The sequence below is a fragment of the Xiphias gladius genome, chromosome 17, assembly GCF_016859285.1.
Source record: "Xiphias gladius isolate SHS-SW01 ecotype Sanya breed wild chromosome 17, ASM1685928v1, whole genome shotgun sequence".
Classification (NCBI taxonomy): Eukaryota; Metazoa; Chordata; class Actinopteri; order Istiophoriformes; family Xiphiidae; genus Xiphias; species Xiphias gladius.
The window spans coordinates 647501-662625 of NC_053416.1; the positions used below are offsets into that span (position 1 = coordinate 647501).

The window sequence follows — 15125 nt, forward strand, 5'->3', positions numbered from 1 at the left end:
TGTGTGTGTGTGACTGAGTCAAGATAAACTACTGTGTGTGTGTTCTTGGTGATGAAGGAAGTCACCCAGTGCAACAGTGTGAATCACTGATGTGTTTTAATAGTTTCTGGAAACATCGGAGCTGTGTGGTACAGAAGAATCAGATACATCAGGCTGTGAAACACACACTGTTCCCGAAACAGTTAAGAAGAAAGAATGTTGCAGAAAAATTAAGCAAAACTTCTGACTGCCCCCGTCAGAGTAAATGAGAGACAGTAACCACCAGAGAGAGTGAAGAAGAACGAAGGAAATCGTTTTGAGTGTTGTAACGACGTCCTTTTGTAACTCAGAGGAGGAAAAAAAGGAAGCTTTGGGTAGAAAAATGTCATTGTGGTTTCATGTTGAAATAAAGCAGCAACTTCAGTAAAGAAAACTGCTTGAACCCAGAGACGTGAGGTGTGAGCTTCCTGCTTCAAATGGGAGACTTGAAATGTCAACGAATTAAAACTAAATGACAATGTCAGAGGCCGACAAATGGGCAAAAAAGTTATGACTGATATAATTTAAAGTTTTATTCTGCGTCCTGCAGAATCACAGACTGTAGCTCCTGATCAGTAGAACTGTTTCCTCCAGGAGCCGATAATAAAATCTCTTCTTCAGAAGCTGATTCATCTGTTGGACCTGCTGCAGTCTTGCATTCGTACTTCGCTACCGTCACCTTTCTACCAGTGATGTTGGCTGGTTCTTGGAAGAAACAGATTAATGGACTGAATTCATTCGAAAACTAGACGAGAAGCAAAAAAAACGTACAAAATCAGGGGCCAAAATTGAGACGGGAACCTTTCAGAAAACCAAATTCTCTGGACACACACAGTAAACATAAGGCTGTTTACTTTTACTGATATTGCTGAAACATTTCACCGTTCATGGACTTTGCACTTCATCATTTTCTGAGTCAGTTTGAGTGTAAAACAACTCTGTCAGCTGAGCAGGTTTCGAGATGAGCTGCTGCTTTTGTTGTGAAGGGCTTTCGGGTCATTTTATGCAGCACCCGCCTGTGTCTGTGCTTTTAACACAAACAGTCTGATTACAGTCACCCATTCATTTGAAACCTTCTCAAAAGGGGAGTACGTTCATGCTACCCAGTGCACTCCTGGAGAATCTTGACGTAGTAGCTGTAGCTACTAATTATTTTATGTATCAATGAATGAAACGTCAAAGAGACAGGGAAAAAACGCTCGTCACAACTTCCCGAGGTGACGTCTTCAAATGACACAGTGAAAGAACCCAAACAGATTCGATTCACAATAATTAAAAGCAGCCAGTTTCTCCAGCCTCACAGGGGAGAAGCTGCAGCCAGAGCCTGGTTATTGCCGAGTATTTGCAGATTATTGCTCTGTCGATCGACCATTCAAACTATTGATGAATTGTTTCAGCTCTAACGTGACACTGCTGTGATAAAATTGTAACTGCACTGAGGCGAACGGGAAAACCTCCAACATTTTGGAGCCGGTCAGTCACGTCTCACGTCACGTGAAGATAAGTAAAAACTGCAAACTACTCTCTGCACAGTCCAACCAAACCAGACCAAACCGACACAGCGTGCTGCATCTCAGCTCAAAGTCTGCAGTGAAACCAGCTGGTCCGAAAACACAGATCTGCTGGCAGAGTCAGACTGTGAGAAGAAGGAAGAAGAAAATGTGTTGAGAGAAAAAAAGAGGCAGAATCGAGATTAGTGGCCTGCGGTAGGCTGGAAATGACTGAAACACACATTCACTGTGTACAAGCAGCCTTTCCTCTGAGTGTGTGTGTGAGATTAAAGTGTGAATCTGAAACAAACACATGCTGTTTTATTTTAATGCCAGTTCATCATTAGCGACATTAGTTAGAAGAAGTTTGAAGCATGAGAATATTTACATGAATCATCATGAATTGACGGCACTGTCACACCATGAGACACTGAGCTGAAAAAGTCATTGATGAAAGTCAGAGCTACAGCACTGCACGCTGTGTCCCCCTCAACTTAACTGTGTCCCCCTCAGCTTCACTGTGTCCCACTCTGCTTCACTGCAGCTTCACTGTTCCCCCTCTGCTTCACTGCAGCTTCACTGTTCCCCCTGCAGCTTCACTGTTCCCCCTCTGCTTCACTGTGTCCACTGCAGCTTCACTGTTCCCCCTCTGCTTCACTGTGTCCACCGCAGCTTCACTGTGTCCACTGCAGCTTCATTGTTCAGCTTCACTGTTCCCCCTCTGCTTCACTGTGTCCCCCACAGCTTCACTGTGTCCCCCTCTGCTTCACTGTTTCCAATGCAGCTTCACTGTGTCCCACTCAGCTTCACTGTAGCTTCACTGTTCCCCCTGTACCTTCACTGTGTCCCCTGCACCTTCACGGTGTCCCCCTCTGCTTCACTGTGTCAATTGCAGCTTTACTGTGTCCCCCTCTGCTTCACTGTTTCCACTGCAGCTTCACTGTGTCCCACTCAGCTTCACTGTAGCATCACTGTTCCCCCTGTACCTTCACTGTGTCCCCTGCAGCTTCACTGTTCCCTATGCACCTTCACGGTGTCCACTGCACCTTCACGGTGTCCACTGCACCTTCACGGTGTCCCCCTCTGCTTCACTGTGTCCATTGCAGCTTTACTGTGTCCCCCTCTGCTTCACTGTTTCCACTGCAGCTTCACTGTGTCCCACTCAGCTTCACTGTAGCGTCACTGTTCCCCCTGTACCTTCACTGTGTCCCCTGCAGCTTCACTGTTCCCTATGCAGCTTCACTGTGTCCACTGAAGCTTCACTGTGTCCCCCTCTGCTTCTCTGTGTCCACTGCAGCTTCACTGTGTCCCCCTCAGCTTCTCTGTGTCCACTGCAGCTTTACTGTGTCCCCCTCTGCTTCACTGTAGCTTCACTGTTCCCCCTGTAGCTTCACTGTGTCCACTGCAGCTTCACTGTTCCCCCTGCAGCTTCACTGTTCCCCCTGCAGCTTCACTGTTCCCCCTCTGCTTCACTGTGTCCACTGCAGCTTCACTGTGTCCACTGCACCTTCACAGTGTCCACTGCACCTTCACGGTGTCCCCCTCTGCTTCACTGTGTCCATTGCAGCTTTACTGTGTCCCCCTCTGCTTCACTGTGTCCATTGCAGCTTTACTGTGTCCCCCTCTGCTTCACTGTTTCCACTGCAGCTTCACTGTGTCCCACTCAGCTTCACTGTAGCGTCACTGTTCCCCCTGTACCTTCACTGTGTCCCCCTCTGCTTCACTGTGTCCACTGCACCTTCACGGTGTCCACTGCACCTTCACTGTGTCCCCCTCTGCTTCACTGTGTCCACTGAAGCTTCACTGTTCTACTTCAGCTTTACTGTGTCCCTCTCTTTTCCCTCTTTCTTTTGCCATGGAGGCTGAAAAAAAAAATCATGAACATGAATTTTTAGTTCATGTTGTGCAGATGAAAAAAAAAAAAAAAAGACAAGAAGAGAAAAAAATGCAAGGCTCTGCCGTTACACTGAGAGCGAACTGGAGAGAGAGACAGGCTTCGTCCCACTTTGACTTTGACCGACGTGCTTTCGGTCTGTTTGCTCGACTGACTCAGTAGCATCAGAGCAATTTGTCCTCTCTCCCAAAACAACGAGTTTCATTAACTTGTCACAACAGGTGAAGAACAGGTGGAACCAATAACCAGTGATGAAAGCTCCATTCCAACAAAGTCAAAATATCTGCTATGAAAGAGGTCTCTTAAATTTCAGTTCAGTTTCACCTGACACGTCTCCCCTGGTGTCGTACAGCTCCGCCCTGCACTGGCTCTGCACCGCCCACTTCAGCATCTTCTGATTTTCTCCTCAGCACAAAAACACAGGTCTCACCTGGATGATGTGACCATACTACAGGTTTATGCTCGGACCATCAGTTTGAGAGTCAAAAGATCGGGTTTTTCTCGTCAGTTTGGCGGATGGCTGCCGTTGCTCTGGCTCTGTGATTGGAGGTTTGCTTTTAAAATGCCCCCTGGGAGCCGCAGTTGGTTTCACTTATTCAGTTCACATGTCCACAGTCTTGTACCTTTCACCTTCTTTCAAAGAAACGCAGATGTTCATCTTTCGTAGCGATGATTCAAACCAGGAGACTTTCATGTTGGGCTGATAGGAAATGCGGTCTAAATTTATCATTTAAACTAGTAATCGTGCCACAGAGGACAGAGAACGGCGGCCTGTTTGTCTCCTTTGTGGTTTCACTGGTCTTCTAATGTCAGCATTTCAGGAACTAACAATCAGCGCTGGTTTCGTCATGTCAGCTGCATGTTTTTTCTGCATTTTTATTTTATCTCTCTGGTTTAGAGATATTTATCTCTCTGGTCCCCCACAGCGGAACTGAGTCCTCCTGCAGCTGAAGCTCAGAGGGGAAAAAATCTCTAAAATTAGAGCAACTTGGTTTTCAGAATATTTTTACAACTGTGAGAACTTTTTCTATCTTTCAAAAATCAGGAAAAAGCCTCATCTGAGAGAAGAGACACCTGCTCTGCAAACAGTAGATACTGGTTAAAAGAGGTAATGTACATGGAAAACTTCAAGCAGGTGGTGGGGAAGTCAATACCGACTTTTCCCTCATTGCGTCTTTTAACAGAAACGTTTTAAACGACACAGATGTTCCTAAAGAAGACGGGCAGTGAAATAGGTGTTTAAACTGGGAGAATACTGGACCAGACCAGCACTAAAACACAATACTGGACCAGACCGGGACTAAACCGCTAGAGAATACTGGACCAGTATAGTATGTATCACTATAGTGATACATACCAGGCATCACACTGTTAAAAGGGTCAGTACGGGTCAGAACCATAAGCACTCAGACGATCCGACGGGTTGGAAACAGTTTATGGAGATGATCCCAACTAATCTGACTGAGGATGAAACTGAAAGTGAGCACACCTGAAATGTCAGTAGTAATTTCTCATTTAAAAAAGGAAAACTGTGACCACAGAGCTCCAGTGAGAACAATAGGTTAAAGTTAAAGCAGGAAGTGGGCCTGTGAACTGTGATGATGTTTACGACAGACAGGTTAGGTCATAATTTAACTGTTAACGTTTGTTTTTTCTCTTCCAGATAAGTTTTGCTAACCTGTGGTCACCGTGTTCTCGAATCTCCATTTACATACTATTATTAGATTATCATTACTGACAAAGTCCAGCCGACTGAGCGTGACGAGGCTGACAGAAGCAAAGGCCCCCACATTTACCGTACGAGTGCAGCGTTTCCTAATCCCCCTTGGCCCTAATAAACAGTCAGACGCCACAGGCCAAAGAGGAACTGGTCTGTGTTGAAACCGAAACAGGAAGGGTTTGTCCGCTGCTCTGTTCATCCAGCAGCAGCATGTGTGAAGGAAAAGGTGTTTATTAAGACAGTCTGACCAGCAGTTCATGTCAAGACACACAGACGAAAAATACGGGTGGTGTTAAAATGGGTGGAATTCTCCTTCGGGAAGGGAAAATCTCTCGTTAACTGAGACGCTTTATGTCATAAAAATCAAGACATTTATACCACAGCTTCAGAAATCCTGGTTTGCCATTGGCTAGCAGCTGTCTGTTGTATGAGGACACCGCAAACAGGTCTGGTCCTAAGTTCCAGTGAATATCAGCCCAAACCACGTCTGAAACAACATAGAATATGAACCCAAACCAGGTCTAAAACAACCAAGAATATGGTCCCAAACCAGGTCTAAAACAACCAAGAATATGGTCCAAAACTAGGTCTAAAACAACCAAGAATATGGTCCCAAACCAGGTCTAAAACAACCAAGAATATCGGCCCAAACCAGGTCTAAAACAACCAAGAATATGGTCCCAAACCAGGTCTAAAACAACCAAGAATATGGTCCCAAACCAGGTCTGAAACAACCAAGAATATGGTCCCAAACCAGGTCTAAAACAACCAAGAATATCAGACCAAACCAGGTCTAAAACAACCAAGAATATGGTCCCAAACCAGGTCTAAAACAACCAAGAATATCAGACCAATCCAGGTCTAAAACAACCAAGAATATCAGACCAAACCAGGTCTAAAACACAACACAAATGAAAAAAACACCAGAGCAGACTGGACTAAACCAGGACTAAAATGAGTCATATTTCTTTATTTACAGTTTCTGACAGCTGGATGATTCACCACGTCAGCAGTAGCTTGGTGATCTCTGACATATCTCATCCTCTGACTTCCTGTCTCATTCTGGGAAACCTGAAACTGGCCGGCTTGACTGTGATGTTCCTGATTCAAATCTGAGCACGTGCGGCTGCGCTCTTTGTGATGTCATCTCTCCAGGACACAGTTAGTCAGTCCTGTTCATTTTTTTCTTGCCAACACGCCTATGGACACGTGATGAATTCCTACAATATTCTTATGAGGTCACTATGGTTCTCACGTGTTGTTTTTGGCTCTTAGTGATTCCAGGGGCCAGAGGTGGTACAGGCCCCCCCGGAATCAAACCTAGCGATATTACGAGTCCGTCAACCATCTTGGGCGATTTGGTCTGGAACACGCCGAGGAATAGACCCGGTCCTGTATTGTTCCGAGTTTTTCTTCTTCTTCTTTTAACTTTTCCTGCAGATCAGGCACAGGAAGTGAACGGCTGCATCCCTACAGTTAAAAACAACGACACGTCTTTGCAAACGGAAACGATGTACGTGTTTATTTGCGTATAGAGCCGGGAGGTTAGGTCCGATCGCTAGCGGTCGGTCGAGACGCATATTAATGCCGTATCTGAACCAGAGAGACTTAAAACGACCACAAGGAGACACTAAACAACCACAAGGAGACACTAAAAAACTACAAGGAGACGCAAAACGACCACAAGGAGACACTAAAAAACCACAAGGAGACGCAAAACGACCACAAGGAGACACTAAACAACCACAAGGAGACACTAAAAAACTACAAGGAGACGCAAAACGACCACAAGGAGACACTAAAAAACCACAAGGAGACGCAAAACGACCACAAGGAGACACAAAAAAACTACAAGGAGACACAAAAAAACTACAAGGAGACACTAAACGACCACAAGGAGACGCAAAACGACCACAAGGAGACACTAAAAAACCACAAGGAGACGCAAAACGACCACAAGGAGACACTAAAAAACCACAAGGAGACGCAAAACGACCACAAGGAGACACTAAAAAACCACAAGGAGACGCAAAACGACCACAAGGAGACACTAAACGACCACAAGGAGACGCAAAACGACCACAAGGAGACACTAAACGACCACAAGGAGACGCAAAACGACCACAAGGAGACACAAAAAAACCACAAGGAGACACAAAAAAACTACAAGGAGACGCAAAACGACCACAAGGAGACACTAAACGACCACAAGGAGACACAAAAAAACTACAAGGAGACAAAAAAACTACAAGGAGACACTAAACGACCACAAGGAGACACTAAACGACCACAAGGAGACACTAAACCACAAGGAGACGGACCACAAGGAGACACTAAAAAACTACAAGGAGACACTAAACGACCACAAGGAGACGCAAAACGACCAGGAGATGCAAAAGCGACCACAAGGAGACACAAAAAACTACAAGGAGACAAAAAACTACAAGGAGACCACAAGGAGACACTAAACGACCACAAGGAGACACTAAACGACCACAAGGAGACACTAAAAAACTACAAGGAGACACTAAACGACCACAAGGAGACGCAAAACGACCAGGAGATGCAAAACGACCACAAGGAGACACAAAAAAACTACAAGGAGACAAAAAAACTACAAGGAGACGCAAAACGACCACAAGGAGACACTAAAAAACCACAAGGAGACACTAAAAAACCACAAGGAGACACTAACGACCACAAGGAGACACTAAAAAACTACAAGGAGACGCAAAACGACCACAAGGAGACACTAAAAAACCACAAGGAGACAAGGAGACACTAAAAAACCACAAGGAGACACTAAAACTACAAGGAGACACTAAACGACCACAAGGAGACACTAAAAAACCACAAGGAGACGCAAAACGACCACAAGGAGACACAAAAAAACTACAAGGAGACACAAAAAAACTACAAGGAGACACTAAACGACCACAAGGAGACACTAAACGACCACAAGGAGACACTAAAAAACTACAAGGAGACACTAAACGACCACAAGGAGACGCAAAACGACCACAAGGAGACACAAAAAACTACAAGGAGACACTAAACGACCACAAGGAGACACAAAAAAACTACAAGGAGACACTAAACGACCACAAGGAGACACAAAAAAACTACAAGGAGACACTAAAAAACTACAAGGAGACACTAAACGACCACAAGGAGACGCAAAACGACCACAAGGAGACACTAAACGACCACAAGGAGACACTAAAACCACAAGGAGACACAAAAAAACCACAAGGAGACACAAAAAAACTACAAGGAGACAAAAACGACCACAAGGAGACACTAAACGACCACAAGGAGACACTAAAAAACTACAAGGAGACACTAAACGACCACAAGGAGACGCAAAACGACCAGGAGATGCAAAACGACCACAAGGAGACACAAAAAAACTACAAGGAGACAAAAAAACTACAAGGAGACGCAAAACGACCACAAGGAGACACTAAACGACCAAAAGGAGACACTAAACGACCACAAGGAGACGCAAAACGACCACAAGGAGACACTAAACGACCACAAGGAGACAACATCTCTTTGGTTGCAGAATTAAGGTGAATTAGTTTCCAACAAGAGCTGGTCTTGTTGACACAGACGAAATGTCCAGGCAAACAGAAGCAGCAAAATAAACCTTCACAAACTTCATATATATTCATATATATTTATATATATATATGAATATATATGTATATATACCCAGTACTGTCCCCTGTAGTATCTCTATAGACTTTCTGTGATATCCTAATATTTAATTGGACTTAATACCTATAATTTTCCTTTAGTATTACGGATACTATTTCACGTTATACCTACTACTCTCTTTTTCATTCTACTGTAAAATATACCCAGAATATTCTCATGATACTTATACGAGTCGAGTATGAGCAGTAACTCTACGAGTAGTTCGGACGTAGAGCTTGTGATAATATCCCCATAGTATCAGCGCAGCTTTGGTTCCACCTCACCCACCACTCTCCCCTGTTGTAGCCCTGCGGGGTTTCCACGGCAGGGGGGGATTTATTCAGACTTTGACTGAGCACTTCCTGGATTTCAAGAGGACAAACAGGTAGGTGACTCTGCGTCGTCCCTTTATTCCTGCTGGCGTCCGGCCACTCAGACGTAGATCCTCTAATTCCCCTCCAGTGTAACAGACCCTGTCCATCATCTAGTGAGTCCTCGTCCTGTGGTAACTCTTGGTTACCAAATGTAAAGGTTTATAGAAGAAGTGAGTGACAGAAACACACACACACACACTCACACACACTGGGAGTGGTCGCACTTCATCTCAAGTTTCCTGCAGCGGCGTCAACAGACAAACAAACACGTTATCGATCCGCTGGAGGACCGATCGATCAGCTGACGGGAATTAAAGCAGGATCAATAACCAGCTAAAGGTTTGGACAGAGAGGAAACACACACACACACACACACACACACACACGCAACTCAGCTGATCAGTGTCGGTTGATCCCGGAGCTCCGGGCGGATGAAAATCAAGGAGACTCACCGGTCATCAGTCCTTCTCTGCGGCCGCACAGCTTCCCTCAGTCCCGCTGCGTGTGTCGATCTGTGTGTGTGTGCGTGTGCGTGTGTGTGTGTGTGTGTGTGTGAGAGAGAGCGTGTGTCCGTCTGTGTCAGTGTGTGTGCGCGTGTGTGTGTGTGTGTGTGCGGGAGGGACCGCGGATCTCTACCTCAGTGCGAGGCGGGCGGGCGGAGCTAATGAAGAGGAGGAAGTCCGAGAGGAGAGAGAGAGGAAGTGGTGGAGCGAGTTTGAGGAAGTTTACGGTGTTTGTGTGCGTGCGCGTGCGGGTGCGTGCGTTTGGGGGCGTGGAAGCGACACCAGGTTTTTCGGTTTGTTCTGTCCAGAGTTGAGAAACAGTAAAAAACCCCAACTTGTGTTCCCTGTCCCTGAGGGGACATAAAGAACCAATCAGCACCAGCCCCGCCCACCACCTGACTGATCGACAGGTGCGTTTCTATAGAAACTAACACCTGAGTTCAGACTTTAGGGAAGTCCTCCTCCTCACTTCCCCTAGTTTTTTTTCTGGGGAGGGGGGGGGGGCTGGCACCGTAACTTCATATGGAGGCTCCGGTCCAGGACCCAGGACCCGGGACCCGGGATCCGGGTCTGGGGCCCTTCTTTAATCTGACTTTCATCAGAAAACAACTGTATTTTGACTTTTCTCCCGCTGGTTTTGCACCTGAACCTCTTGTCAGCTGACACGGTTCAGTCTCAGATTCAGCTCTGACCCGAGACCAGGTCTGAGGGTGTCAGGGGTCACTAAAACGTTTCCCCTGCACCTCCTCTCCCTGGCCACGGGGCGGCGCCATCACACCGCGGCGTCAGACGGATGCTGCCTTCCGGCGCTGTCGGAAATCAAACAACCAGGAAAGAAAGCGGGAGATTCCACACAGAGAATCCGGAGGATTCGGCTGGTTTTAGTTCACGATGAGTCCGAACCTTGACTCTGATAGAAACCAGGATTCTGTGGCATCTAAGCACCTGATCCAGGTTTCCGTTCTCTACAGGTTCCAGTGAAGTTCGTCAGTAAAACACGAAGAGGATCGTAAACGTTGTCGTGATGGTTTAAAAGCTGAAACAAAGTCTGACAGACAAGACTCAAAACGTTTTCTTGCCTTTTTTTTTCTTTTAGCATCAAGAAATGGCGTGGGTTTTAACTTTGACCAGTTTTAATGTGTATTTGTGAATCTTTCTGTCGGAAATGTTAAGGGGTGTAAACGGAAGGTACAATAATCACATCCACTAAAAAGAAACATAACAGGGAGCAGGACAATGAAGGAGAAAAAACACAAAAGGGCTGCAACTACCGATTCTTTCCCTTGTTGGTGGATCTTCTGATGATTTTCTTGATTAGTCCTTTAGGTTATTAAATGAGTCCAAAATCACATCTCTACAGCACCGCTGTAAATTTCCAGTTTCAGATTCTGGAATCTGCAAATTTCTTTCGATTTTACTTGAACGAATCCCTTTTTTTGCGGGTCCGTGAACGCAGCGCAGGCGGATCTCCTGGTGCGTTTTTTTTTTTTTTTTTTGAGACGCAGTTTGCGGAGTTTGAGTCGCGGCTGAAGAACCGAAGCGAAAACTGCTGGTCATCACGCGCAGACCTCGATCGATCAGCGCCGATCAGATCGGATCGATGGATTAGAGGAGCAGCGGCTGCCGAGGTGGGTGAGGACTTCGGGGTTTAGGCGGCTCGGTCCGGCTCGGATCTGCGGAGTCGAACCGCGTCTTTCCGCGGCGTTGAGGGTCGAAGTCGGTGTTTCGCGGCGGGGATGTCGGTGTGAAGCCGAACAGCTGTCTGACCTCTGACCTCCGACCAGCCGGAGACACAAACTCGCTCTCACAGAGTTTATGAGGAGCCGCTGAGATGGAGATAAATCAATAAGGTATCGGTGTTTTAGGGGGCGTTGATGTGGGTTTTATTTACTGAACCAAAACCACGATTCTGAGTTGGGGTTCTGGTTCCAGCCGAACGCCCCCACGTGTTGGTCGGATCGGATTTAACGGGGTTTTCTCGTGGGTCAGTAAACATCCGCTTGAGTCCGCATCAGGTCGATGATGATGTGTCAGTTTAACCGCGCCGAGGTCAGTTCAGAGCTCAGCCTCCTGGCAGGTGAAGGTTCCCCTTCTGCTCCTCTTTCTGTTCTTCCTCCTTTACCTTCATCCGCGGCTCTTTGTTTTCCGCTTCTGACCTTTTGACACAATAAGGAAACGGGATCCAGTTTAAAAAGGGAAAAGAGAAACGGCCTCGGAGCCTCCGGGAGAGAGAGAAATAGACGTAGAGTGAAGGAAGGATCAGCTGGACTTGGACACCAGGGATTGTGGCTTCAGGCGGAACTGTTCCCGGATCTGCCTCGTCCGTGCCCGTGAGCAAAGAGGTCAAAGAGGAGAAGGGGGCGAAAGAATAGCAATGAGGGAAAAGGAGAAAACAGAAGGAAACGCAATCCAAAAGATCGCGATCCAGGTCCAGACTGACAGGATACGCCCCGGCCTAGTCCAGATCCGCATCGGGAGTGGCGTTGGGCTGGGGAGTGGTGTTTAAATGAAAGCGCGGCGACGTCACCAGCTGATAAAAGGGCTGTTGCTTTATCCTTTGACTCCAGCGCATTTATTCCACAGCTGCAGTTACTTTGCAGATTAAGATTTTCAATAAAAAAACGCAAGTTTTCAAAAGCTCGTAAAATGCGACACATTGCAAAAAGAATTCAACATCTGCTTCGCAACTCTTTGGTCTCGTGGCCCCTCGAAACAGATTCCAGCTGTGTCTCCCTGAGTCTCAGAGGAGAGACGTTCCTCCTCTGAACCTCTCGCACGTTTCGTTTCAGTCAGCAATCAAAGATCAGAGAAAAGTCCAGAGACTGAATCCGGATCAGTGAGTGGGAACTGACGACCCCTCGGGTTCACCTGGCGACCCTCTGGAGGGGCCCGACCCCCGGGTTGGGAACCAGTGGACTGAACTCTCTCCCTGTCTGTGACGTAGCTAAAAGCAGCTCCACCTGGAGCAGCTCCAGCAGCAACGTTAGACTAATGAATCGATGCATCGGTGGCAGACAAACATCGTCATCCATAGTAAACGGTTTATAAATGCAGCAGGTACAGGAGACATTTTACTGCAGGACAAGAACTTTAACTGAAGTAGGATTTTAAATGCAGGACTCTGACTGGTGCTGAGTGGTTTCTTCATTGTTGTACTTTTACAACAATGAGTCTGACGGATGCCGTGACGCTCCTTCCCCTCTGCCCCACCTACCCCCATCTACCCCGCCCTGCCCCAGCCTGCCCCACCAACCCAGGCCTACCCAGGCCTACCCAGGCCTATTCAGGCCTGCCCCACCAAGCCAGGCCTACCCAGGCCTGCCCCAGCCTGCCCCACTTACCCCAGTCGGCCACACCTACCCAGGCCTATCCAGGCCTGCCCCACCAAACCAGGCCTACCCCGGCCTGCCCCACCTACCCCCATCTACCCCGGCCGGCCCTACCTATCCAGGCCTACCCAGGCCTATTCAGGCCCGCCCCACTGCCGGCCGCCCGCCCTCCCCCAGGCCCCTGGTCCCAGAGACCAGGCTGCCAGTCTGTTTCTTCAAAGCTTTTTTTCTTCTGGCCCTTTTCAGCTCTACCCAGTAATGGTGTTTTTTTTTCAGTCCCAGTTTTGTGTTTTCCAGTTGAACAGGCTGATACCAGTGCTGAAACATTACAACCCTCAAGCCATCAGCCTCACATTCCTCACATCTTTCACTCAAACACTTTCTCCTGCCATTGTTTTTTTTTTAGGAATAGACTTTTTTTGGGCCATCCAGGTACTTTACTGCTCATGTGTTCAATATTTTTGAAACACAGGTTTGGGTTTTTTTTTTTTTCCCCACTTACCCCGCCCCCCCTCCTGCCCAGCCCAGGCCCCAGAGGCCTGCCCCACCAAGGCCCTCCCCCCCCAGCCCAGGCCTGCCCCAGCAGCCTGCCCCTGACCCCCCCCTGTCCCCACCCTGTAAGCCTATTTGTGCCACCTCCACAGCAGGCCCCCACCAACATGCCGCCAGGCCTACTTCCACCAACCTGTTTGGTTCAAGGGCACCAGCCCCATTGCCCACATACTTTTAGGTAAAACATGCTCTTTTCCCAGTATTTCAGGCCTTTTTCTCCAGAGAATGGCCTCCGTAACACATGCTTTGAAAAGGCAGGTGTGTTTCAGTCGTGATTTTATTTCCTTTTTTTCTTTATCTAGTTTTTAGTTTTTTTTTTTTTTTTTTTGATGAGTTTGTAGTGAAACATTTTTTTTTTTTACCCTTTTTTTTTGATTTTGGTTACATGTACCAACATTTGCATTGTTTACTAGGTATTTTTTTGCTCTTTTAGTTGGTGTGTTTTGTTTTAGGGTAGACTTTGTCGTGCATGGAAATCATTTTTAACGCTTCATTTTTAACGCCTCATAAATCAGATTCATTGTATTTCTTTCAAACATGAACCTAATTGCTAAGAAAGTATTATAACGAGTAATTTTCAGCAGGCGGTCAACTGTGCGCCAACCATTTTAGAGGCTGAAGACCTCTGATAGTGTGGAAGAATCCCTGAACATTTAAGCCTCCACGTCTCAGAAACTGAAGAAGATACAAGCTGAAAATTCTGCACATCAGTTGTTGGGCACAACGACGTTATTTACATGAAGCACGAAGCAAATCCAAGATGGAGGCCTCTGTTGATTTGACCTGGAATGAACCATGGTAGAACTGACGAGAACAAACTGCTTTTATTTTGAAATTCTGCCTTAACAGATGTGTGAAATCTTTCTCTTTCCTCAGACATGGAGTGTGCGTGTTTGTGGCTGGCGTGTGTGTGCATGCTGAGTGCGTGTGTCGGGGCTCACAGTGGACCGGACAGAAATGACCACACCCACCTGGACCATCGACACCATCATCTGGTTTCCAACGGCAACGCAGCAGCCTCAGGTAGACACAGCTTTTCTTCGTGTGTGTGTGTGTGGGTGGGGGGGTCGTCCGCTTCGGATGACGTACGTAGTAGGTAGGTAGGAGACGCGGTGGGTTGTCCGCCTCAGTAAAAACGCCTGCCGCTGGTGACGCGGGGGGGTCGGGGCTTCTTAACAGGAGGCTTTAGTCTTTCATTTGGTCTTTGTCCTGCTGCGTGTCCACGTCTGTGACGGACCAGATCCTGTTGTTTCAGCAGGGTCGAAAGGTCGCCCAGAACCAAGAGTTAGATTTCTGAGGTTGTGGTCAGAGCGATGCTTCTGCAGTGAGGAAACCATCCAAACACCAACATCTGGAGGACACGTGGAGCAGCGACAGAGGCCTTCGTACTGTAGATCGACGTCACGGTTTCACGTCACTGCTGTTTAAATCACCACTTTGGCATAAAATCAGTGAAGGCTCCGCCTGCTTGCAGGTAGTGAAAGTGAAGGATTTTCTCTTTCGCCGAAGTCCAACTTTTTACTTTCAGCAGGTTGATAAACAGACT

At 47.1% G+C, this 15125-nt stretch overlaps 3 protein-coding genes across 10 annotated transcripts in view; 2 read left to right on the top strand and 1 right to left on the bottom strand.

The window, feature by feature from the left end:
- pgap2 (post-GPI attachment to proteins 2) overlaps positions 1-5081 on the top strand; it is a 31015-nt gene extending 25934 nt beyond the window's left edge. The window contains exon 7 of the transcript XR_005709236.1: positions 5066-5081. The gene's annotated coding sequence lies outside the window, so the exon portion shown is untranslated. The remainder of the gene's footprint in view (positions 1-5065) is intronic.
- Positions 1-9992, bottom strand: part of rhogb (ras homolog family member Gb) — a 17771-nt gene extending 7779 nt beyond the window's left edge. The window contains exon 1 of the mRNA XM_040150431.1: positions 9648-9992. The gene's annotated coding sequence lies outside the window, so the exon portion shown is untranslated. The remainder of the gene's footprint in view (positions 1-9647) is intronic.
- stim1b (stromal interaction molecule 1b) overlaps positions 9100-15125 on the top strand; it is a 32989-nt gene continuing 26963 nt past the window's right edge. For 3 of the 8 annotated variants that reach the window (XR_005709233.1, XM_040150352.1, XM_040150357.1), the window contains exons 1-2: positions 11191-11326; positions 14456-14602. Coding sequence is in view for 7 of the 8 variants with exons in the window: in XM_040150352.1 (XP_040006286.1) it covers positions 14458-14602 (145 nt within the window). In the remaining variant the exon portion in view is untranslated. Of the gene's footprint in view, positions 9366-9512; positions 9535-11189; positions 11327-11445; positions 11549-14455; positions 14603-15125 lie in introns of those variants that run through there. The other 5 variants (XM_040150355.1, XM_040150354.1, XM_040150356.1 and 2 more) reach the window with 5 other exon arrangements.